The sequence below is a fragment of the Asterias amurensis genome, chromosome 14 (assembly GCF_032118995.1).
Source record: "Asterias amurensis chromosome 14, ASM3211899v1".
NCBI lineage: Eukaryota > Metazoa > Echinodermata > Asteroidea > Forcipulatida > Asteriidae > Asterias > Asterias amurensis.
In genome coordinates, this window is record NC_092661.1 from 7,266,505 (window position 1) to 7,293,437 (window position 26,933).

The 26,933-nt window shown below is 38.7% G+C and overlaps 2 protein-coding genes across 2 annotated transcripts in view; one reads left to right on the forward strand and one right to left on the reverse strand.

Annotated features, from left to right (window-relative positions):
- LOC139946985 (NADPH oxidase 4-like) overlaps positions 1–9,327 on the forward strand; it is a 28,733-nt gene extending 19,406 nt beyond the window's left edge. Inside the window, exons 9-17 of the mRNA XM_071944788.1 lie at positions 698–863; positions 1,857–2,021; positions 3,013–3,075; positions 4,187–4,247; positions 4,958–5,030; positions 5,457–5,576; positions 6,140–6,251; positions 7,798–7,973; positions 8,325–9,327. Coding sequence (XP_071800889.1) covers positions 698–863; positions 1,857–2,021; positions 3,013–3,075; positions 4,187–4,247; positions 4,958–5,030; positions 5,457–5,576; positions 6,140–6,251; positions 7,798–7,973; positions 8,325–8,445 — 1,057 coding nt within the window. The 3' untranslated portion in view covers positions 8,446–9,327. The remainder of the gene's footprint in view (positions 1–697; positions 864–1,856; positions 2,022–3,012; positions 3,076–4,186; positions 4,248–4,957; positions 5,031–5,456; positions 5,577–6,139; positions 6,252–7,797; positions 7,974–8,324) is intronic.
- Positions 9,328–11,134: 1,807 nt separating this feature from the next.
- Positions 11,135–26,855, reverse strand: LOC139946986 (snake venom 5'-nucleotidase-like). The gene is made up of 8 exons (XM_071944789.1): positions 26,447–26,855; positions 25,542–25,758; positions 24,129–24,314; positions 23,439–23,642; positions 22,462–22,710; positions 20,546–20,701; positions 19,072–19,269; positions 11,135–13,000 (listed from the first exon to the last, which is right to left on the reverse strand). The coding sequence occupies exons 1-8, from the start codon at positions 26,780–26,782 to the stop codon at positions 12,786–12,788; spliced, it is 1,761 nt and encodes a 586-aa protein (XP_071800890.1). The 5' UTR covers positions 26,783–26,855; the 3' UTR covers positions 11,135–12,785.
- Between the last annotated feature and the right edge of the window lie 78 nt (positions 26,856–26,933).

The following is a 26,933-nucleotide window of genomic DNA, read 5'->3' on the forward strand; positions in this document are numbered from 1 at the left end:
TTGTTGAAAGCACAAGCCTCGAAGGCGATTGCCTCTTATGCCCCCATACAGTGCCCTAATTGGTGTCCTTGAAATGCTCCAGTAAAAACTTACAATTTCCTCATTGGGTGACGGAGGAGAAAATGCCTTGTGGCCCTTGCCCTTTTAAGGAAACGAAGCAGTCAGGCCTGAAGTCACTATAATGTGTATGGTGGTAAATCATTTGTCCGATTTGCTTGCAGCATGGAGAACATAGTTGTAGGTGTATCCAGTGCCATAGGCTCCATTATATATAATTTGATGTAAAGAAACTCACACCCAGCCTCCTTTGTAAAATACATGAAGCTCCTTTTTAAACAAAGTCTCTTGCTCCATTCACCTGTTTGCAACCTTGTACCAAAAGCAAACCTCTTCAAATACTGGTAAGGGTTAAAAAAAAAAAAGCCTGAATGTAACACACCGTTTCATTATTGCATGTTTTAAATATTGGGCCCTCATGCATTTGATACATGTGAATGCAATATACCAGTGGGAAGTGAACAAGATAAAACTACCCTTGAAAATGTCATTGCTTCACATTATTTAAAAAAAACCTTTGTCTGATAATTCATTATTTCGTTAAAAAAATAACTGCAACAAACTAAAACATTTGTAGTGAATAAAGCCAACCCTGTACAGTAATGTTGTCATTATAATAAATAAATTGTTTTTACTTCAGAGGTGTCTTAAAAGAGCAGTATAATCTGAATATGCATACACCGGGCTGTATAGACACACCCATACCCGCTGCGGAACCAGAACCAAACCAACATGGAGTAGACATGGACAAGAATACCACCATGATATGTCAAGAGAAACCTGCTTTTGTTTCACATAGATCCGATGTAAGTCACTTAATCCTGATGGATCAATAATACTAATATTGGCTTCTTATATGGCATGCATATCCCTCACTTGACAGTGATGCTCAAGGCGCTTCAGCATTCAATATTTTCCTGCAAGGTATGTGGGACTACAATAAGACCTACTCCTTTTACGTAGCACCATGTAGTGGTTTACAAGGTGCTGTGGCGCAATATGCTGCCAATCAAACCAGGATCACTGGGGCGAACCCCTTCTCTTTATGATCATTGCACTGGGTTCTTTTACGTGCCTTACACAAAACACTAGACAAACTGCTGTACGTCCCATCCGAAGGACGTTCCATCGTGTTAAGTTTCTTGCGTAAGTAAGGACACAGGTGTAACGACTGGGACTCAAACCCACACTCTGCTAATCAGAAACACCAGAGTTTAAATCAAGTGCTCTTAATCGCTAGGCCATGACACGCCACCAATGGCTGATGACATGCTATGGATTAAGTAGCTCATTCCTCCCCAGGACTGGCTGGCAAATATTATATCTGGATGCAGAGAAGTAGTGTTCAAGTAAAATAAAACTTAACTCAAAACAGCTTGTATGCCCCACCCCAACACACACACAAACACCTCCAATGTTAAAATGATTCTTTTGGTGTTCACAAAAGTGTTTGTTGTTTCTTTGAAAACAGGGTTTTGAAGTTTTTGAATTATGATACATTTTATGTAGCACCTTATATAGGGGTTTACAAGGTGCCACTTTAATACCAGGGGGAAACCCCTTCTCTTAGTGATGTAACATTTTTACATCATATCACATCAAAATGAAGAGAAAATAAATGGTTTCAGGATGGAGCATTTGGGTTTTGCTCTCCAGTGAGGAAATGTAGTTTAAAAACTACTGGATGTAGTAGTCCCCCACCCTTCTTGAAGTGTCTAGTTGCTTGGATTAGACGTTACAGTTCACTTTGATTTGTTATTTTGATGTGGCTTTTAAACCTTGATTTCTTCTCTCCTTAGACATGGTGTTTTCTAGTACTCCCCGCTGGTTTATATATTTTTGAGAGAATATGGAGATTCTTCAAAAGCTATCAAAGTGTAACTATAACAGCTGTTCGGTTCCAAGCGTGTGATGTCATGGAGTTGGAGTTACATGTGGATAAGTTGAAGGCTCTTCCAGGACAGGTTGGTTCCCATCATATTTCCAATAGACTTTGTATGTCTTGTGTTTATTTGAACATTGGGTATACCCACCCCACTAGAAAGTGACTGAACAACAGCCCAAACTGTCAATATTTTTTTTAAGGGTCTTACTGAAATGTTGTTGTATGACAAGTTATTTGACAATCGGAGATTGTTGAAATAGTGTGTATTGTTATTACATTGGGGTTATTAATCTTTTTCCAACTTTGAGGTATGCCTGGAAAATTTGTTTTGTTTTGATTCCTAGCATGTATGGGGCCCCTTGTTGCCGTTAGGGTTAAGCTTATGGTGCTCTAAATAAGAATTGGAAAAATTATGCAACACTGTGTGACATTTTTGGTTGTTGGTGCTGCATACTGCTAAGGAGTTGATACATAACTGATAAAGAAATGAGATGGATTCAGAAATATTTCTTGACTTGATGAACAGGAGTATTAGTGTTTGTTTTGGTTTTAAAATTGTTTAATAAAAGATGCTTCTTGCCATAAAATATCAAAAGGGTAAAGTATCAGTTTGCATCACAAGCCACATGAAGGCTATTATATTAAGTCAGTAACAACTCTAACAAAACAACACAGATAGTACACTGTAAGCACATTTCATGAAAGGGTAATAATATTTCAAAGCAAGTGCCTTATTAATTGGAAAGAATCATACTAATAATTAAGCAGAGCTCAAATTTTACACTGGATTTGAGGCCAGATGGCATTAGTTTTAGTGTCGGGTCAGTAAATGTATGACCAGACTTTGGTCTTGTGTTTTTTAATTTAATATTAAATGCATGTTAAACTGAGTCAGAAAATGTTTTGCAATTTTTATTCTGGTATTTTAAAATATTTAAAATTTTAAAGTCCTTTAAACTTGTTGAGCCACAAGTGTTCTCCCAGGTTTGTGCCATATAAAGAGGTAGTGTTTGATAACAAATCGACCACAATATAATTAGTCAGTATTTCTTTTTCACCCTCTCTTGCAGTATGTTATGCTACAATGTCCATTAGTGTCACGTTTTGAATGGCATCCATTCACAATAACAAGGGTAAGAAATCCAGCCAGTTGTGACTCCCAGTTGAATATTGCTCTGATTATAACAACAGTTTCTGTCTGGTTAGGTTAGCTTGTACTTGTAGCAACCTCCAGATTGGCTAAGCCTTACTACATATACATTGTGAGTAAGAATACACTTAATGTGTTCCAATTCATAAACAATAGCTACAGTGTCTTAGACAGAGGACTGTACAATTCAGTGTTGATGCGCTAAGGAAAGTCATTGCAAAAGACATTGGGTATTTTAACATTTTCACCTCAAAATGGCTTTACATTCATCTAAAGTGTTTCTCAACTTGATGGATTATTTTGCCGATTAACTTCCAAAATATTGTCAGGGTTCTACCAAATAAATCCTGGAATTCCTCCATATTTTGCAAAATGCCTTGTTAATAATCATCTTTATCATTATCTTCCAGTACGCGCTAATCCACCAATCAGATGCTCAAACTATTAGGGGATAAAAACATATATACTACTTCCTCTGTTTTGTATACAACTTCCTCTGTTTTTATTACACAGTGCGTATTGTGATAGCAATGCGTCACGCTAATATACGGACAGTGCAAAAATTACATTATAAACTTTGTGTGCGTGCATGTTGTTCGTCGCGAAGTAACGTTCTGAAATTTTAAACTATGCGAGTTTTACGTGAGACTGGAAGATAAATTCGTTATAACATGCGCGCTCGTGGAATACACAGAATTTTAGCGCGTCTGCGTCCCATGTCCAACTCGGCCTTCAGCCTCGTTGGATATGGGACGCAGAAGTGCTATATTTTTCCATATTCCATTCACGCTTGTGTGAACTTATAATATTATGCTACAATACTTGCATTCATGGTACAGTAATTATCAGGAGGAAAAAACACGATTAGTTTATTGCAAAATCTCACAGACCTTAAATCAAATCCTGTAGAGAAATATTGCCCGTCAAATACAAGAACATAAATCATAAATCACATTAATTAATAATCCTGTGATGTCTGTTGGACTCTTTTTTTGGTAAAAATAAAAGATCATCTGTTCGTTTTGATTTGTAGCGTTGATAGAAATGTTGTAGAAATGTTACAGGATTTCTGACTTTTCACTTGATCCTTACAGTGCCCATCAATAAGCAACTGGACTTTTACTGTTCATATCAGAATCAAGGGGGACTGGACAAGTAAGTTCTGTGATTAGCTACAGCTTAGTGTAAGGAAAGGTTTGTCCTGAAGTTTGACCCTTGGGCAGAAGGTTCACAACCATAGGTTCTTTGGAGCAGGACTCAGTTTGATTCATGAAATTATAAGTGGTTCCATATCGTCAATGTTTTCATGAAGAGGCAATTCTTCAAAAAAATCACACATTTTGGCAAAACATTTTTTATTAACTTAATGTATGTTATTAGTGACACAAAACATTTTCCCATAGTTTTAGATGCTAAATTGTTTTATTTTTCTAATTACACTAATTAGCACAGGGACCACTTAATAAACTCCCACTTTTGCGTTTTTAGTCTTAGTTTTTTTGAAGGGACACAGACCTCCCCGCGCAGTTTTCACGAAGAGAAACTCGTGTTCAACAGTTCATTACTCATTAAATAAAAATTCTAAGTTTGTCCTTTGTGAAACACTGAAGATATGTTCTAGTTATTTTTTATATGTTCATGTCTTTTAATTCCCAGCATGAGGCCATAACGTGTTGATTCCGTTTAACTTTGAGTCAAGATAACTCACCTCAATGTGTATATAGTTGGTTCAGTATCAGGTCCTTAGTGCACAAGCTATTAATTTTATCAAATTAGTCTAGGATTAAATGGTCTTTCAGACCATGATAAATTTAAATAAAAATAAAAAATATAAGAAATAAAATTAAATTACTTTTTGTTTGCAGGCTCTCTTAGAAATTTATTAATGAAAAGTTGTGGGCCAGGAATGGGTGATTCTGAATGTCTTCAGCTACCAAGGTAGGACTGAAATTTGCACTTGCTCTATGCTCTTTCTATGGATCCTTAGAATAAGGGAATTAAAAGGTAGGGTCTTCGCTTGGTTTTTGACCCTCATGTTGATTTATAGACAACATTTAGCAAAGATGCTAGAAAAGTCACCTGTGACACTTTCTTGAAAACAGTGCTAGAGAAAAAAAAAAAAAAACTGTCCCCATACTTTCATAAAGAACATCGAATCCGTCCATGTTTTTTAGCAAGGTGACCAAATGTCTGGCTGCAGCACTCTCATTTGGACACAACAGAAAGTTGAATCTCTACAAGTCACCATTGAACAATATTGAAGTTATTCAGTAAACAGAGACCAATTAAATGGGAAAAGTTTCTTCCTCCTCCAAATCATTTTTAAATTCTATCTAACCATAATACCAATCCTATTTATTTTAGATTGTACATTGATGGGCCTTTTGGTAGTGCTAGTGAAGATGTGTTTCGCTATGACACCAGTATATGCATAGCTGGAGGAGTTGGTGTCACTCCATTTGCTGCAGTTTTAAATTCACTTCTGTAAGTAACATTTATTCCAAAACAGTTTCAAGTTGAGAAACTTTTTACACATTTTTTATCTGCTTTAGTTTAAGATTTTTGAATGAAAGAGAGAGAGAGAAAAAAAGAGGCTTTTAAAAGAGAATGTACATGATTTATTTTCTTGAGGCAACTGAAAATACTTAAGTTTAATCAACCATGTTAAATTCTCAAAGACATTAATTAACCGTTAACCACACTGACGAGAGAGGCGTAGCTAGATTCTGCATGCATTCTGATACATTGTTGGAAGGGCCGGCCTTGTGAAGACTTGAAAGTGGTACTGGGAATGATTTTAGAACATTTTGACAGTGTTCTGCATACCCTGTATATAGTCTATGTTAGTGTGCAATACACATGTACAGTATATACATGTAGGCAGCTTTGCCTGAGAACTGATTGATTCATACAAGAGTTGTACAAACAGCTTATACAAACATCAATGCAATTATGTGGTAGTTAAAGGAACCTCGGTGTTGTTAACAGTGCACAAAGCCCCATTTGCACTTGATTGACCAGGTATATTGGATTACTCCATTCTACAGAGAGGATAGTCAACACAAAACCAAGTTACGCAGATTGTACTTTATATGGGTGTGTCGCAGTGTTTCTAGCTTTGACTGGTTTGCAGACTGCATAGCACAACTTCATAAAAAGGTAAGTTTGTATTACTTGACCAAAACTAAGTTTACTTTAAAGGGTGGCTGCAGTGTTTTTTAAAATAATTTAAGCGATTAAACATGACTTTTTATACCTAAAATATTTTTTAATATTTTTTATTAAATGCGCAAGTATTTTAAAAATGGTTTTCAAGAGATTAGGGGAACCCACCCCGCCCTTAAAAGGGGCATAAACGTGACATCATCGCTCTCAGTAACCATCCAATATCTAATTTGCATATCAATCACAAACCATGTTGTAATAGTTTGGCTGCCTGGGAGATAAATGGTACAATCTTAATTTTTATTTATTTGTTTGTTATTTGAAGGGGGGGGGGGGCCAAAACGACTCGTAGAAGCTATTGAGATGAAATGGCCGGTTAACTACCATAGAATAGTCCCATCCCAACAGTTAATTGGGTGTCATGAAGCATGGTCTCAAGGTGGTTCAATATAATTCATGTTGTTTGACAAACAAATGACTACATTGTAAGGTGTCATACATTTGAAAGTTCTGTTTTTGATTCAAATAATTATCATATTGTCTTACTGGTAATGTAATAGTTGAGAAGCAAATTTGAATCCATTTAAATTACTAAGGGAATCAATGTGTGGTGAAGAGGTTTTCAACTAGTGGTTTAATCCCAGCGAGGCCTGGTTCTTGATAATTTTACCAAAACAAAGTCTAGGTAAATTATAAAGAACCTGGCCTCGGCAGGTTTAAACCACTAGTTGAAAACCAATTCAACACACTTTGATTCCCATTCATAAATACCTTTTCGGTCAAAAACATCATCACTTTTTGGTCAAAAAGTAAAATAAATGCAAAACTTATAATTGTTAAATGATTTCTTTCAACACAACACCCCTCCGGCTATGAAATGGTAAAGCCCTACGCCGCCCTCGGGTAAACAACTCCTTATAAGGGAATGCTGCGCGCGTCGCGCGTATCGCGTGATGTGGCATAACTGTTTCAGCCGTTGCTCTCGACCAGGTCGCGTGTCACGTAATTCCATGAATTAACACTTTTTACCGGTCATAAACAAAGGTTTATACACACCCACGTGACGCACTCTCCACCAATAGGAATAGCGAAACTGTCTGAGGTATTTATGAAAATCAATTTGTTGCTAACAAAGAACAGAACATTTGTAAAAGATTGTCACACTCAAGCTGGTCTACTTGAATGCTTATACTGTCAGATAAGTTTTATGGATGTCTTTACCATGCAGCCACAAATCCTGGGTCCAATTTGATGGCACTTCTCGCATGCTGCGCTTCAATTGTCTCCCTGTAAAGTCTCAGCATTGTTCTAAGAATTAGTACATAGACCTTATCGCAAATACAGACCACGGTACGCGCTAGGAGTGGAAAGAGGTGCATGCTGGTCTAGCTAGCGATCTAGTTTGGTCGCTAGCTAGACCAGCATGCAACTCATTCATCAGTTAGCACTTGCGCAATTGTGGTTTTGCAAAAAGGTCTATGGGATGAGCAGGTGCTCTTGTTTTATTCCAATCATAACGTTGAGTCCTCTTCTATTGTAGCTGTGGGATTCCAACCGACCAGATCTGTTGATATTCAGGCTGTATGTCACTGGTGAGGATAACTACAATTCAATGAAGGAGAGTTCAGCAACACAGAGTCTGGTGTGGAGTAGAGTCAATAAGGGAAGGCCAGATTTGAAACAACTATTCAGTGAAGTCTCATTATGCAATCCTGGGTAAGTTTGTTTCAAGGGGTCTGGTTTGGGTTTGAGGCACTGGTCACATAGTGTAACATGACAACTTGTGGTCCACTGGTTTCATATCCAATCCTGTGTTAGTTTATGAGTTTAGAAAATAGGGCATTGACTGTCGATTGGAGGTATATAGTCCTGTGGCTTAAGGAAAACATTGTGACACGCCGGATTAAAGAACCAAACTTCCCACACTTGTTTTAAGGGTACCAAGAGAAGCTTAATGGAGGGGGGGGGGTGCCCGATGGGATTAAATTGGTGCTCTGCTGCAACCTTTTCAATGCAACCTTTTCAGAAGCTGATGACACTAAACACTGCAATGTCTTTTCCCTTCAGGTCTAATGTTGGTGTTTTTGTCTGTGGTCCCAAGAAACTCTCAAAGCGTGTTCACAAGCATTGCAATGGATGGAATCAACGCAAGACCAAGTTTCATTATAACAAGGAAAGTTTTGGCTGACTCCAGGAAGACACTGTTAAAGTGATTGATATCAAGGGCTTGCAGTAGACCAATTATTCTTACAGTCAGTGTGAACCACAAATTGCAATAAGGTGAAAGGGGTGATGCCTCATTTAATTTACACAAAAAGACAAATCTTTGATGTTCCTATCCTCTAGTACATAGAATGCACACACAATCATTCTGAATAGCCAGGAGCCCAGTTTTTGAGTAGACACAATGATTTCCATTTAAGTCTTATCATTTTTTGCATGTTCAATTGCGCGGTCTAATTTCGATCTTGCAAGTGAGTGTCTGTGCCAATTGTCTCTGGTCCTAGTATTTTAGAAAGGAATCCTATGTCATTGGTACAGGTATCATGTTTTAAACCTTGTTTTAGCTTTCAAGAAAGACTTTACTAAGGTTGGATTGTATAATGTCGGTGTCAGTTTTTAAAAAGTAAGCTTTGAGATTGTAAATTATTGTCAACCATTGTAACAATAATTTATATTACCCTTAAAGCACTAGACACATTTGGTAATTGTCAAAGACTAGTTTTCTCACTTGTTGTATCCTAACATATGCATAAAATAACTAACCTGTAAATTGGCTCAATTGGTCATCGAAGTTGCAAGAGAAAAAAAGAAAGAAAAAACACCCTTGTTGCACAACTTTTTGTGCTTTTGATGCCTAATAGTAGACTTGAGGTCTGAAGTGTTTTATTTATTTAGTTGCGAAATTACCCTCTTACTTTCAGCAGTTCTCCATTGCTTGTAACCAAGTAATTTGTTATGCTAACGATTGTTTGAATAAATGACAGAGTACCAAAGTGTATTAAAATCTACCAATAAATCTCAGATAAAAAAAACATAAAGTCCACAAGTAATTAACTTGATCACAAAATGAAGAGCAATTATTGAAATGTCAAGCAGTGATAGAGAATCGACTCTGTCTGCATCAGTAGCTTTGGTCTTTAGAACCTCTCACAAGTATCTCAAAAGGTTTTCCATTGTACTGCCCTCCCAGAGGCCAGATTTCCAATGGAAGGAGCTCCCACAACTAAATTCTGAACATTTAAGATCAAATAGTACCCTCAAAAGCTTGTATTTATTATTAGTCCTTAAAGCTGTTTTTCTATTTTTAAAGAAACAGTATTTTTCCCAGGTTGTCTTGTCAGGTAATATACACATAGTACAAACAGCCTTTAAAAGGAGCACTGTTAAAGATTTTACCATTTATTGTGTAGATCAGATGTTGTTAAAAAAAACAAGACTCAAATGCAAACTGCAGTTTAATTCGGCCAGAAGTACACCTAGAAAAAAATTGATGTGCCCATGTGTGCCCCCTAGGCCCTATTTTCATCCCTGATTGTACCATATGAAGGTGTTTATGATATTGGTGCTACATGTATACAAAAATGTATATTTGAATTTAATGAAGAGAATAGCAAAAACTTCACAGATTCCCTGTTTGGAATAATCTCCCTCTGAATACCTATTGTAATATAGAAGGCACCAGACTGTTTCCCTTTCAGCCCAGTCTGGTTAGACTGGTTTTCATGGACAAAAACAAAGTCTGGTAACCAACAGTCAATATAAATCTGGCGACATCCCTTGCCTTAGTGTGGCACTGTTTAAAATGTTTTGATAACTTATTAATACTGTATATATGATAGCTGAATAATTTGTATAACTTTACTTTGTTATTTATTAGAGAATTTTACATTACATTAAAGCCATTTTGATCACTTTGTAGTTGCAAATCAAAGTGGACTTATGGCAACAAGTCTAAGCTATTTATAATTGATACCTACACTGTATGTTGACAATGCATGTTTATTTTAAAAGCATAATTTAAGAATTGGTGCTTTAGTTCAAAGGTGCTCATAACAATCTGAATATAAAGCAGGTGTGTTGATAGATATATTTTCTTACTGAAAAGGTTATACCTGTAAATTAAAAACCTGGTCAAATTTCTCTTGAAGGTAAAACACAACTTGATTGCTGGATACTCAATCAATTCAAAAGTCTGTTTCATTCCATTAGGCTTTATGGAAAGCAAGTTGACCAGAGTTTGATAAAAATGTTTGAAACTTTGTCTGGTTCCCCTTTTCTACGTGATGACTGATAACATATTCCTAGTTCTCATTTTAGTAACAGGGACCAGACCCTATTCCTTTCAGCTTCTACAATTATTTGGTCATAACTGCTTGAAACAAGATGGATACACAATGGGTGATGTCTATGGGGCTCGGAGTATAAAAACCCAATAAAAAGGCTTTTACATTAGGAACAGTAGCATAACCAGGTGTGTGTACATAGGGGCTTTGCCCTGTAAAGGTTAACTTGATGTAAAAACAACAGTCTCCACTGAAATAGTAATGATCAGTTTACTTCATTACCTTCCTTCTACACATTGAAACATTGGTCCAAACTTTGAAATCTCAAAATAATGTTTTGTTTTAACACAAATGATGTGAATGTTGTGAAGAAAACAGCATTAGGTTCTTCATTATTGCATCAGTATTAATTGTTTGAACTGAAATCATTGTGTTTTAAACAAAACAAATCAATATGTAATTTATTCCTTAGGTATCACATTCTTACTTTGCTGATAATATCAATTTGTGTTTCATGTTGTTTAGTGGAGTTGCTCTCTTTTGGCATTGCCAGTGCCTTTTTGATCTCAAAACTCTTCAAGTATATTGAAGTTAAAACAACTCTATTTTGTCAAGTGGACTTTTTTTTTTAGGACGATATAAACATGTTAAATTAAATGAACTCACTGCCAGTATTAATTAATTTATAAAAACATTTGCTTAATCTGAGGCTGTAGCTCTAACAATGTTTCAAACAATGCTTGTTTTGTTAGGGTTTTAAGGCTCAATTTCATGTTGCAACTAATTCAGTAAATATCGCTCAACAAACTTTTGCAGCAAAGCTTCAAGAACATTTTAGTATTTGGGACGGTAATGTTTTCACTAAAAGAGAGTCACATACTTCAATCAAGTTTGGGGAATGTATTGTTACAGACTGGGAATGGAGTGAAGAATTTATTTTTCCAAACCAGTTTCTGTTAAGATTACTCTTCCACAATTCCTCATTGAAATTGAAACGGAAATGTTGTGTTACAAAAAGGCAAACACTAACTTTTATAATAATGCACTTTCCAATGTCCCTTAAATTACAATGCAAGTGCTTGATTTACCCATTTATTTAGCTATTGTTTTTAATTCAGATTTTTTGCGCCAAACTGTCTTTGATTTTACTTTAGTTTGAATTTGTAGTTGTGTAACTTTTATTTAAAATGTGGTGGAGAGGCAATATCCCCCCAGTTCACATCCCAAAATAATAATTTAAATAGTTTCTAAAATCAAGAAGCCCATGTTGTAAATATCGGGTATTAAACCCAGGACCATAGGTTCCAGAGTCATTGAATCCTTCCACTAGACCAGTCGGTCATCCTAAGAAACTGATGAATTGGACACAGGTATTGAAAAAGGAACATGAGTTTGAGTTGGAGTTGAACCCAGAACCCTTGGACCAGCAACTTATTTTAAAGGACTTGGTTGAATTGGGCCTAAAACAGCAACAACATTTAACAACTCAAATTGGAAAGAAACACTAGATGGTTGCACCCTGAATAAAATATTGCATAGAAACAGAACCAAATAGTCTGGTACCATAATAAGCATATCACATGCACAGAACCTTTGGTTTCAGGGAGTGATGTCTGTATTGGGAATGAGGCAAATACATACCCAGTGTATTGTAATGTTTCGTCATAGGCTGTATCCAATTTGTCGCCTACGGCTACGACTATTGCTAAGGGAGGTGCTAAGGTTTTCTTATACTTATACCAACATATAATGACACGGTGATCAAGCCGTAGCCATAACAGCCAATTTGGATACAGTCCAAGTTCAAATAAGTAGAACATGTGATCTATTGTTGATATCCTAAAAAAATGCATGATATTTAAGTGTAACTGTAGGTGTACATACAGTAAAATGTTGATACTATAAAATAATTTTAACAGATAGACCAGAAAAAAAACTATGCAGTAGACTCTGTGTATAGCATTATTCTTTTGGTTACTATTTAAATAAAAACAGACTGCATTTTATACAAATATTGTGTTTTTCATTAAACATTTTCCAGCGCCCCGCCCCCCAATGATAAAATCTAGATAGATTTTCCGGTAATGCCTCAGAAAAGGAGCCACACAGCACCTGGACCCCGTCTAGCATGCTTAAACCATGGCTCCCTTTGCAGCCTCAGAGTCAAGAGTTTCCTAAAGAATAAAATGAATATGTCCAAGATGGTTGTACCATGATAAAGGTGTATGATTAGATTATGATTTTAATTCATTTTTGCATTCAGGACCACAGAAAGTAAAGACAAAACGACAACAAATGTCAAATGATTGACATCCATCAATTGGTTTGCTTTACCAGCACTAGGATCTTGGTAACATGGTGAGTTGCCGTTGTATACAGTAACACGCCTTTCAAGTCCCGTTGTGATTGGTGAATAAGTTTGAAAATAGCGAGACGTCACTTCAACATCCAGTTCACCTTGGAAAATAAAATAAAAAGAACTGTCAATAATTTTCTAAGACTAATAAACGGGAGACGGGAGTATTTTCACTGCAAAAACGTTGGTCAAATTTTTTGTTGGGCAAAGTAACTTCAACAATTATTGGTCGATAATTGCCCAACAAAACAAATAATTGGTCTTGTTGGGCAAACATTTTGTTTGCCCATTCTTTGTTTAAAAAGCGGAACAAAAGTTGGGAAAATATTTCGTAATCTGAATTCATCATAACTGTTGGTTACACTTTTGCTTATTTATTGGGCAACTTTTTGGTAATTTTGATTAATCTCGATTGTTGGTTAAAATTATGCACATTAGTTGGTCAAAATCGTCCGATCATGCGTACTACGATCAAAGAGTTGCCAAAAAGTTGGGCATTAAACAGTAGAACAAAGATATTTTCCAACATGGCGAGTGGAGGAGTGGCTGTGAGGAGCGGGGTTGTCCAGTAGATATAGATCCAATTTGAAGGTGAGTTTTTAACTAAATATGAAGTTGTGTTTTCTATTCAGTCGTACGTATAGTCGTGACAATTGCAGAGCGAGCGACACATTGACACTACTGTGATAGTTTCAGTTTTATCATGCCATTATGTGCAACGCCGGTTGTGGCATGTATGCGTGGTTGTTGTGTTGCTTTGTGTATGAAATACATTAATCACTGCATTGCTTGCGCTGCAACTGTCACGACTGTGTACAATAATTGAACAGGAAACAAACTTTGTTTAGTTAAAAACTAACCTTCCAAAGCATCTACAAACCACTGAGCACCCTCACGATTTTGAGAGAGATGCCAAGGTCACAACTCACCACCGTTTGCCATCGTGGAAAATATATTGTATATGCCTGGTTGTATGACGTATCACAGGAGAAACTGTAAATCAAAGGGTTAAATACATTCACCATTTGTTGGATAACACCGAAAATGGTTAAACATTTTAACTAGATCATGAATAAAATCATCGCCCAATAAGTGGGTAATTGATAATTATTAAATACCCAGAAAATGGGTAAACAAAAAATTACCCAACTGTTGGTTACCAAAATATACCCAACTATTGATGATGAAATATTACCCAACTATTTGGCAATCAGAGCGCCCAACTTTAATGGGTAATACTTTGCCCAAAGGTTGGAGGAGTTCACTATTCGCCCTTAAATGGGTAAAAAGTTGGGCATTTTTTTACCCAATTTTTTTACAGTCTTGTTTTGTGACATAATGCCACAGCTTGAATTTATTTTGATTTCAGCCACAACAAATTTCTTACTGGATACAAATACTTTGTGTTCAGTGCAAACCGGCAAATAAAATCTAAGAAAGTTAAGTTGGGCATACCTGACCCATTTGAAAGTTGGGCATACCAGACCCATTTGAAAGTTGGGCACACCAGACCCATTTGAAAGTTGGGCACATCAGACTCATTTGAAAGTTGGGTACACCAGACCCATTTGAAAGTTGGGTACACCAGACCCATTTGAAAGTTGGGCACACCAGACTCATTTGAAAGTGAAAGTTGGGCACACCAGACCCATTTGAAAGTTGGGCACACCAGACCCATTTGAAAGTTGGGCACACCAGACCCATTTGAAAGTTGGGCACACCAGACCCATTTCAAAGTTCGTGGGCACACCAGACCCATTTGAAAGTTGGGCACACCAGACCCATTTGAAAGTTGGGCACACCAGACCCATTTCAAAGTTGTATGGGCACACCAGACCCATTTCAAAGTTGGGCACACAAGACCCATTTGAAAGTTGGGCACACCAGACCCATTTGAAAGTTGGGCACACCAGACTCATTTGAAAGTTGGGCACACCAGACTCATTTGAAAGTTGGGCACATCAGACCCATTTGAAAGTTGGGCACACCAGACCCATTTGAAAGTTGGGCACACCAGAATCATTTGAAAGTTGGGCACACCAGACCCATTTCAAAGTTGGGCATACTAGACCTATTTGAAAGTTGGGCATACCAGACCCATTTGAAAGTTGGGCACACCAGACCCATTTGAAAGTTGGGCACACCAGACCCATTTCAAAGTTGGGCACACCAGACCCATTACAAAGTTGGGCACACCAGACCCATTTCAAAGTTGGGCACACCAGACCCATTTCAAAGTTGGGCACATCAGACCCATTTGAAAGTTGGGCATACCAGACTCATTTGAAAGTGAAAGTCGGGCACACCAGACCCATTTGAAAGTTGGGCACACCAGACTCATTTGAAAGTTGGGCACACCAGACTCATTTGATAGTTGGGCACATCAGACCCATTTGAAAGTTGGGCACACCAGACCCATTTGAAAGTTGGGCACACCAGAATCATTTGAAAGTTGGGCACACCAGACCCATTTCAAAGTTGGGCATACTAGACCTATTTGAAAGTTGGGCATACCAGACCCATTTGAAAGTTGGGCACACCAGACCCATTTGAAAGTTGGGCACACCAGACCCATTTCAAAGTTGGGCACACCAGACCCATTACAAAGTTGGGCACACCAGACCCATTTCAAAGTTGGGCACTCCAGACCCATTTCAAAGTTGGGCACATCAGACCCATTTGAAAGTTGGGCATACCAGACTCATTTGAAAGTGAAAGTCGGGCACACCAGACCCATTTGAAAGTTGGGCACACCAGACTCATTTGAAAGTGAAAGTTGGGCACACCAGACCCATTTGAAAGTTGTGCACACCAGACCCATTTCAAAGTTGGGCACACCAGACCCATTTCAAAGTTGGGCACACCAGACCCATTTCAAAGTTGGGCACACCAGACCCATTTCAAAGTTGGGCACACCAGACCCATTTCAAAGTTGGGCACATCAGACCCATGTGAAAGTTGGGCATACCAGACTCATTTGAAAGTGAAAGTCGGGCACACCAGACCCATTTGAAAGTTGGGCACACCAGACTCATTTGAAAGTGAAAGTTGGGAACACCAGACCCATTTAAAAGTTGGGCACATCAGACCTATTTGAAAGTGGGGCACACCAGACTCATTTGAAAGTTGGAGACGCCAGACCCATTTGAAAGTTGGGCACACCAGACCCATTTGAAAGTTGGGCACACCAGACCCATTTGAAAGTTGGGTACACCAGACCCATTTGAAAGTTGGGCACACCAGACTCATTTGAAAGTGAAAGTTGGGCACACCAGACCCATTTGAAAGTGAAAGTTGGGCACACCAGACCCATTTAAAAGTTGGGCACATCAGACCTATTTGAAAATTGGGCACACCAGACTCATTTGAAAGTTGGGCACACCAGACTCATTTGAAAGTGAAAGTTGGGCACACCAGACCCATTTGAAAGTTGGGCACACCAGACCCATTTGAAAGTTGGGCACACCAGACTCATTTGAAAGTTGGGCACACCAGACTCATTTGAAAGTTGGGCACACCAGACCCATTTGAAAGTTGGGCACACCAGACCCATTTGAAAGTTGGGCACACCAGACCCATTTGAAAGTTGGGCACACCAGACTCATTTGAAAGTGAAAGTTGGGCACACCAGACCCATTTGAAGGTTGTGCACACCAGACCCATTTGAAAGTTGGGCACACCAGACCCATTTCAAAGTTGGGCACACCAGACCCATTTCAAAGTTGGGCACACCAGACCCATTTCAAAGTTGGGCACACCAGACCCATTTCAAAGTTGGGCACACCAGACTCATTTGAAAGTGAAAGTTGGGCACACCAGACCCATTTGAAAGTGTGGCACACCAGACCCATTTAAAAGTTGGGTACACCAGACCCATTTGAAAGTTGGGCACACCAGACTCATTTGAAAGTGAAAGTTGGGCACACCAGACCCATTTGAAAGTGAAAGTTGGGCACACCAGACCCATTTAAAAGTTGGGCACATCAGACCTATTTGAAAGTTGGGCACACCAGACTCATTTGAAAGTTGTGCACACCAGACTCAATTGAAAGTGAAAGTTGGGCACACCAGACCCATTTGAAAGTTGGGCACACCAGACCCATTTGAAAGTTGGATACACCAGACCCATTTGAAAGTTGGATACACCAGACCCATTTGAAAGTTGGGCACACCAGACTCATTTGAAAGTGAAAGTTGGGCACACCAGACTCATTTGAAAGTGAAAGTTGGGCACACCAGACCCATTTGAAAGTTGGGCACACCAGACCCATTTGAAAGTTGGGCACATCAGACCTATTTGAAAGTTGGGCACACCAGACTCATTTGAAAGTTGGAGACACCAGACCCAATTGAAAGTTGGGCACACCAGACCCATTTGAAAGTCAAAGTTGGAGACACCAGACCCATTTGAAAGTTGGGCACACCAGACCCATTTAAAAGTTGGGCACATCAGACCTATTTGAAAGTTGGGCACACCAGACTCATTTGAAAGTTGGGCACACCAGACTCATTTGAAAGTGAAAGTTGGGCACACCAGACCCATTTGAAAGTTGGGCACACCAGACCCATTTGAAAGTTGGGTACACCAGACCCATTTGAAAGTTGGGCACACCAGACTCATTTGAAAGTGAAAGTTGGGCACACCAGACCCATTTGAAAGTGAAAGTTGGAGACACCAGACCCATTTGAAAGTTGGGCACACCGGACCCATTTAAAAGTTGGGCACATCAGACCCATTTGAAAGTTGGGCACACCAGACTCATTTGAAAGTTGGAGACACCAGACCCATTTGAAAGTTGGGCACACCAGACCCAATTGAAAGTTGGGCACACTAGACACATTTGAAAGTTGGGCACAACAGTCCCATTTGAAAGTTGGGCACACCAGTCCCATTTGAAAGTTGGGCACACCAGACCCATTTGAAAGTTGGGCACACCGGACCCATTTAAAAGTTGGGCACATCAGACCTATTTGAAAGTTGGGCACACCAGACTCATTTGAAAGTTGGAGACACCAGACCCATTTGAAAGTTGGGCACACCAGACCCATTTGAAAGTTGGGCACACCGGACCCATTTAAAAGTTGGGCACATCAGACCTATTTGAAAGTTGGGCACACCAGACTCATTTGAAAGTTGGAGACACCAGACCCATTTGAAAGTTGGGCACACCAGACCCAATTGAAAGTTGGGCACACTAGACACATTTGAAAGTTGGGCACAACAGTCCCATTTGGAAGTTGGGCACACCAGTCCCATTTGAAAGTTGGGCACACCAGACCCATTTGAAAGTTGGGCACACCAGACCCATTTGAAAGTTGGGCACACCAGACCCATTTGAAAGTTGGGCACACCAGACCCATTTGAAAGTTGGGCACACCAGACTCATTTGAAAGTTGGGCACACCAGACTCATTTGAAAGTTGGGCACACCAGACTCATTTGAAAGTTGGGCACACCAGACTCATTTGAAAGTTGGGCACACCAGACCCATTTGAAAGTTGGGCACACCAGACCCATTTGAAAGTTGGGCACACCAGACTCATTTGAAAGTGAAAGTTGGGCACACCAGACCCATTTGAAAGTTGGGCACACCAGACTCATTTGAAAGTTGGGCACACCAGACTCATTTGAAAGTTGGGCACACCAGACCCATTTGAAAGTTGGGCATACCAGACCCATTTGAACCCACAAATAGGAACGTGACTATGTCAAACTACATGAAATTGTTGAGCAAACCAAACCCAGCCGTTTGTGGCCATGTAGGCCCTGCAGTTACACAAGAATTAACAGCACACATAAACATCCAGATCACCTCGTGAGTTAAAAAATAAAAGGAACTGTCAATACATATCCACATGGTGTTCATTAGGCCTTACACACTGCAACCTACATGTTAAACAGTTACAGGAGCTATCAAACAGGAGTTGGAGAAACAAACAAAGCCCCGAGTTTCACATTATTTACAGTCACTCAATGTTTAGCCAAACTACATTCTTTGAGCACATGAAACCATTTTCATGAATTCTATTACGAAGTGGTTCACAGTTTAAGCTCCTATGAACCTCTTGTTCAGTCCTTTTTAAAAATAATGTTGGGAACTTAATTGTCATCAACAGATCTATCAAAGAAACAAAATCATTTATTGTCTGAAATAATTGATTGACAACTTTACCTTTTATAAGGCTGAGTTTGTTTTGATTTGCACTGAATCCATATCCGCCTCCTGCCATGTAACTGTTCATTGCAACTCGGTAAACTTTCTCCATGTTAAGGCTGCTATATGAAGGTACAGTGCAATCAGCACAACGTACGCGCACATCTAGAACCCTTTGACCAATGGGAAGAGTGACATCGTAAATGACTCGTAGCCCTACAAATTAGAAATTGAAAGAAACTTAGGCGACATGAGTGTAAGATATGAATGATGCTGAAGGAATGAAAACATCTTAGAATTTCAGAAGAGTAAATTCATGTCAATCCACTAGTTAAAAAGGACCACATAACCAACCCGTGGTAATTTCTTCAAATTTGGAGATATGGTGCACATTTATTGAAAATGACAAAATACAGCTTACGTTGTGTCTGAGACTGTGGCTGTATTCATTTTGCGAATAATTTGCTTCCATGCTGCGATAAAAAATAATAAAAAAATTTAAAAATGGGTTCTTATCTAACACACATAATATCCTTAAGTTTGATCAAGGCCCTTTACAACTTTATTATTATCCTAGTTCATCGGGCACATTTTAACTTTATTTACTCCCAGGGGAGCATATATATAACTCCAAACTGCTTAAAGTATGATAAGTAGTCTGTTGGGGTGTTATAAAACAAATATTGACTGCTTTTACTAGTGCTATGGTTAAATCTCTGACTCCCTAGGTGATCCCCAGAACCGTTCCATTTTCCCTCGGCTGCGCATCAGGAAAATATAACGCTCTGGGGATTACCTCGGGAGTTGCAGTTTTAACCATGGCACTCGAAGCAGTCAATATTTGTATAAAAAGTAAATGCAGCATAGCGATAACATAATAAATATAGAGAGTAATTCTCATTACAGTTACGGTTTGGTTTTCTTGTTCATATCCTTTTGCTTGGATGAATGTTTTTGCCCACCAAGACCCAGGCCCGATTTCATGGCTCTGCTTACCATAAGGCACTAAAAAAAAAAAGTTATGTTGGCGTAACAGGCTCCCCAAAAATAGGGTAGGTAGGTAGGGACTCTTGATGACATTTATTTTATATTTTATGTCTTTAATAGATTTTTAATCATAAAATTTCTTCCATTGAAAAATATAAAAATATCCACGGTGGGCCTTATTTTTAGGGTAGGTCTGGTTACGCCAAAATAACATTTTTTTTATGCCTAAGATAGAATCGCTGCTTTCGGAAGCAGGGAATTCTGCGTTTACATCAAGCATATTTCACAGGCTAACAGGGAATTTTGGCGTGTGCGAGAGTGTAGTCCACGTTACTAGGCATTCTTCGCTGCAGAGCTAGCATAGAAAATGGACGCTTGCTTGCAAGCAGAGAATGGTGACCGTAGTGCAGAATTCAGCGGTAAGCAGAGCCATGAAACTGGGCCAAGCTGAAACATCTTTCTGTCAGGCACACTAAAAGTCTACTCTTAAATGACTGTTTCTTACCTGACAATTGTATAAATTCACCAGCGTTTCCACTATCTTCATATCGCTTGACTGAATGCTCCAACATGTCCAGGATGTGTTTACCTTTCAGTTCTAGAACATCGATGGTATTACCATAGGGCATGTTCAATAGCAGGTCATTTATTGTAATGTCACCTGTAATTTCATCCATATTAGGATAATAAAGGTTGTTAAATAGCGCACATATCCTAGTTGCTACATCAAGAGGTTTTGAGTTTGGTTTTACCCTAAACCGGTGTGTCGTGGCCAAGCGGTTAAGAGCACCGAATTCAAGCTCTGCTGATTCTGTTCAGCAGAGTGTGGGTTCAAATCCCGGTCGTGACACTTGTGTCCCTGAGCAAGACACTTAACTATTATTGCTTCTCTCCACCCAGGGGTAAATTGGGACCTGTGAGGGCAGAGAAGGTTCTTGTGATTGATTTAGCCGCGTAGCGCATTTGTTGCCAAGGCTGTATACTCCCCAGGGAGATGAGATGGTTTAAGGAGTGAATTAAGGCCCAGTGACCAGGGGTAATAATTTGAAGCGCTTTGAGACACCCGTTCGGGAGTGAAAAAGCGCTATTTAAACTCAAAAATCACAGGCATGTTACTCAGGTGGGATTTGAATCCACGATCTTTGCAATTCTAGAGCAGTGTCATACCAACTAGACCACCAAGATTGCTCGGTAGATAGAGGCAGTTCAAATCCTATTATTTAGCAGCGGGTACCGCAATGATTTAATAGATGTTAAATTTGCACCGTAATAAAAATATAAATGTTTGTTTTACATTAAGAGGCTCTTCAAATGAATTATTGCTGTTCACCAGGCATACTTAACTCCCTGAGGAGCATACACTAGGGGATTAATCTCTGACTGTTCAGACCTTGCGTGGTTCACCTGAGTTAGAGAAGCAAATTATAGTTTTAAGAAACACAAACATTATGTTCTGTCCAAACCAGAATTTAAACCAGCACTTTGATGACTTTCTGACAACTGAGTCACCAGACTGCTGATATGTAAGGCTGAAGGTCAAATTAAATTCCTCAAATCAAAACCAAAAGAAATTGGCAAGTGTGCTGTCATTTACTTGGAACAGCACCGGGGTCTTTTGAAGAAATGGTTGGTTAAATGCAAATGAACGATGAGGGAAAAAAGTGACTGAGGAGTCTAGGGTATTAGAATCAAGGTGTCCGAGTCATCCGGTGTATTGCAGTTTGTATGAATGAAGAAGACTTGCTTGTCATCACCAGGCCAACCCAGAAGTAAATGGGTGTGTGTGATGGCAGAGATAGTTCTTATGAATAAGCAGCCTACATGTATAGCACACATTCACCTACTGGTGCTGTAATACTCCTAAGGACTTGGTTTTATAATAATAATAATAACAAATTCTTATATATAGCGCATTTCACAATAACCGTGTCAATGCGCTTTACATTAGTGCCCTGGTCATTGGGCCAATAACATTGCTTTTTCTTTCTCAGCTCCCTGTAGAGTATACAGCCCTGCTTTTTCAGCTCCCTGTGGAGTTTACAGCCCTGAGCTGCCGTGGTGCTCCAGTGGGTTATTTCATACACAATATCAACCTTTACCCCCGCAGGTACCCATTCAAGTATCTTGCTCAAGGACAGAAGTGCCACTACCGGGATTGGAACCCACACTTCGGTGACCTTAACCACTCGGCCATGACATCCTACTGTGAAATGCTCAAGGCCTGACGAATCCAGTAATAGATATAATGAGAACCTATAAGGCACTCTTGAATACTTGGTTTGAAAGCACCCTTGGTTGCCAATTTTATTAATATATTAAAATCGAGGCTCATCGTTACGCTCAGTTTATTTCAAATCAATCAAGCTTTGACGAAATGATTATGATTGCCATTGAAAATGAATGGTTTTTAATAATGCTTACCTGCAGTTACTTCATTTGCAGATACACTACCCGTTGTTGTCATGGTAACAGCTACATCACTCCATGACCCGTCTGTTTGATTGATGTATGATTCTAACATGGCGTCTGCCAGTATATTGCCCATGTTGCACTCCATGAAGTAGCAGAATTCATTGCCCTGTAAGGGAACCAGTGAGGTACCCACAACCTCATTAGCAACAAGATCCACTTGCTGTTTCCATAACAACATATCATTGAGTGTGTCAGCATCTATAAAGTGGGTAAGGTAAAAATATCATCAAATTACTAAAACAACAATTGATTAGGGCTCAAAGGTTTTGTATTATGATTGGGGTTGGGTTGTTAAATAGAGATAGGGCCTACACACATGAAAGTTAATAACAAAAGCATGCCCCAATGCAGTACCATCATACACATTATGAGCAGTCAGTCTCCCAGATGTTTGAGTAGCTCTATCTGAACCTGATTTAAACAATCAACAAAGCATCCTAATGGAAACATACTAATTTGGGAGGCTAATCATCCTTGCTCGCAGCTAAGAGCAGAATTGCGAAGGAAGTGACTACAACATGTACGAGAAGCAGGCATGCAAGGGCACCTTTGGCAGCCAGCCACATCAACCTAATATGACCAAGGAACACAGCCAGAGATCAAAGAAGATCTTCTTAAGAAGACAATGAAGAAATTTCAGTTTTAAGACCTTGGAGGAAAACTCCTAGTTTTTGAAAGTGTACCAACCCTGCTAAAGAAAAGAAAATTCACAAATTGTCTGCAATTGTAAAATGTTTCCACTTAACAAAAGGGCATTTATGAACGGGAATAAGATAGTAGTGACTTGTTCAATGCTGCTTAAAATCTTGAAAGGCTTGGGCCTTTATTGCACGACCACGACCCTTCCGGTTTTAAACGGCAGTTTAATAACTCATCGTTACCCTTTTATTCCCTTATTTAAAGTAGCATTAATCACAGTACAGTACCTTGTTGCACATTGCTATCAAGCAGAATTGGGTTCCCATCAAAAGACCTTACAGCTCCCTCCTCGTCAAACGTAACATCAAGTCGTCCGAGGTATTTACCATATGCATAGGCTGAGATGATTAATACAGTGGATGATGGGTCATGGCTGGGCCTCACTACCAATGGATAATCACTATACGGAACTTCACTGGAGGGCGGACTACCTACACATTATTATAAAGCAATTATCAAGAAATAGTAGTTTCAATGTAGAATGCATACACAACAAAGGAGTCAAATGTCAAATAATGAAAACAGCTGATGAATTTAAGAAGACCTCATACATGTAGCTTTATGATATTTGGATGATTATTTTTTTATTCGGCTGTTTCACAAATATAGTACAGAAACTTGCAAACAAAAGTTTAGCTACAGGAAAAAAAGAAAGAAAAAAATGTTGTACAGAACTACCTGTAGGCCTACCATACAACAAGGATATGGATACAACAAGGAATATGTGAAGAATAGATGAGAGATGATGGTAGATTGGGTAAGGACGGAAAATAGGGTGGGAGATGGAACAGCAGGGGATTAGGGGCAAAGACAACCCAGTTAAAGCTGGCCAGGATTAACAAAAGATTACTTTTTAACTGTGACCCGAAAGTCTGTTAATCCAATAAAGTACTTCAAAAACAGAAATAAATTCTTACCTGTGTACATAAAAGTATTTGTGTGCCCACCAACCACGATATCGATTCCTTGTACATGCTGTGCGATGTCTATATCAGTATCAATACCAGAATGGCCCAATGCAATGATCTTATTGACTCCACTAGCAATCAGCTTGTCGACAGCTGGTTGTAAAGATTCAACTTCAGGATTGAAGACAAGATTACCTGTTATATCAAAATGATTATCAATATTAGCATTTTGGATCTGGTGATAGTTCACTGAAATGATTAGAAAGGAGGGTAATTTTTATGAATATTCAATTTTGGCAAAATCTTATCTAAGTTCTAGAGATTGAGCATAATACACTTCTTTTTTACGGTGAGTGACTATTGGAAGAACAACAAAGTATGCATGTGTCTCACATACATCTACTTCTCTTTTTGATCTGTGCTTACTTTAAGGCAGGAAAATATTTGTGAAAACAAACTATCCTGCAATGATAGTGAAAAATATATAGTACTATCACACTGGTTTGCATATTGGCAAAACAAACAATTTATAATCACAAATGTTAACACAATTTTCTCCCCTACCATGCCTACTAGAAGTGTAACTTGGAAGTTCTCTGGTTGGCAGGTTGGACTAAATTTTAACTAGTCAAACCTTGTATTGTTCAGGTCAACTGTGATTAAGGCTAGTTGCCTCTAGTTATCCACCCAAACTTACTCTAGACTGATCCATTGAGTTTAAGACCCCTTTTATGTGTTTCCGAGTTCAATAAAGGTTTGAAAGTTAAAAACAAAATCTTCAGAAACTGCAGAGTTTTGATCAAGGGCTTGTGTCATGACCAGGATTCAAACCTACACCCTACTGCTGACAACACCAGAGCTCAGGTGAACCAATGAGCTATGTGGTGAACTAGATCACACGGCCATGACTCATGTTGAAAGTTGTACAAGGGCCATGTCAATAAAGCTGCACGACAGATATCATTCTTACAAAACACAAACAACTGCTGGTTTACAACATTGGGAGGGCCTACCAACAGACGTGGACCCTTGTTTATTAGTTTTGTTTTCACATTAACGACTACACTTTTATGAAATAATCTCACAGTTTATACACCATTATTATGTTGTTAATAAACTATGCTGTTGCGGGATGAAAAACCAGAGGTCAAAACTCTGTATGGAGAAATTGCTCTGGAAAACCTTGCACAGTAATTTCTTAATTTAATTTGTCTTTATTTAGAATGTGTTGCATTGTCTGTTGGTACGCAGATGGCACCTTAATGCCCCGCCCAACCTTATATACAACGTCCACAACGTCCACCAAGAACGTCCACCAAGAACGTCCACCAAGAACTTCACAGCGGATTGGTATGCTAGGAACTAACTTTTGTACTAAGTCACTGCCTCGTTCAAACGTAAGAAAATAAATTTCTACTGTACCTGATTTAGAGAATAAAGGTGTGTCTACCGATGTGTAGCCCACAATGCCGACCCTTTCTGCACCTTCCATGTTGACCACAGTGTAACAGGCATACAGACCACTCATAGATGGCTCCGATGTACTGTCAATGTTACAGCTAAGGACTGGGAAAGACACATTGTTTAGAAAGGGCAACAGGCCGGAGATACCGATGTCAAACTCATGGTTTCCAAGTGCCTTTAAACAGAAATATAAAAACAGAATTTATGAAAATGGGAGGTTTTAGCAACTTTATTGAATACTAGCTAGATACCCATTCTTATGCTCTTTGAAAGGGGAGAACTGGTGATTAGATTTGGGGATGAAAGAAGTTGATGGTCTAAATTCGCTCTAGTAATTGTCTTTGTTCAATCCCAAATTGTTATTAATGTTATGTACATCATGAAACCACTACCAGCTTTCAATCCATTGCTGTAATTCCATACATATCATGTCCTTCCAATATTGAAGTCACAGTGGTCATTGAATGAATTGAAAAAACTCAGAAATAAAAGGCAAAAGTATCACATGATGAAATGACATGACATTCCTTATCCTCCAAACTTAACTTCTTGCTGCTGGTTGCTTAATAGCAGTGACATTATTCCAATACACTGCACTCTTAAATGTTATCTTGGTATTTATGCTTACTACATTAAGTTTACTTTGGTCCTGCTCGATGGTTCAATATGATTGTATATTTGAAAGCAAAATTTACACTGAAAATTGTTTGCATATTTTGTAAGACAAGACTAAAAACAATGTCAAAATAGCATACCAATCTAGAGGGAAAACATGTTTAAAATCTGCAATAACATATGTTTCTTGATTGCACCTCATTACACATTTAAAGCATTTCCTATAAAATTTGAACATTTTGACTCACCATGGCGTCATACCCCAGAAGGTTCATAAAACAAGCCGAAGCCTCTCCCCTAAAGGCATAAAACCAGACAGTACCCTGAAAATGATCCCCTGCATCAAGGAGTAGAGTATTAGGCACAGACTGACGAATCTCTTTAACTACTGTTGCTCGCCGAGCCTCCCCACCATAACAGACCCCTTGCTCAGCAAGCTCTGCCGTACACACACCACCAAAGTTCTCACTAGTCTCCTCAAAGCGAGTGTGAATATCATTGGTGTGAAGGATTGTCAAATCAAATGAAGAAACCCATGTACACATGCAACTTAATTGCACTATGAATAGAAACATCTGCATCATTATATACAGTCAATCTGCTTACAAACAAATCAATTACTCAATTACAACTCTGGACTTATTTGAACACTTCAATGTTGATTCTCCAAGCACAGTTTACCTATGGAGGATAAGGCCTTTTAAAAAGTAATGTGCTGTATTTGTTTAAAGATTA

What these genes read in the sequence shown, in the direction of transcription:
- LOC139946986 (XM_071944789.1), bottom strand. Translation starts at nt 26,782, where the DNA reads ATGATGCAGATGTTTCTATTCATAGTGCAATTAAGTTGCATGTGTACA. An exon ending in TTCTGGGGTATGACGCCATG is followed by an intron (nt 25,759 to 26,446) that starts GTGAGTCAAAAT and finishes TTCTGTTTAAAG; the next exon opens with GCACTTGGAAACCATGAGTT. An exon ending in TGAATTTATACAATTGTCAG is followed by an intron (nt 19,270 to 20,545) that starts GTAAGAAACAGT and finishes TCTAATTTGTAG; the next exon opens with GGCTACGAGTCATTTACGAT.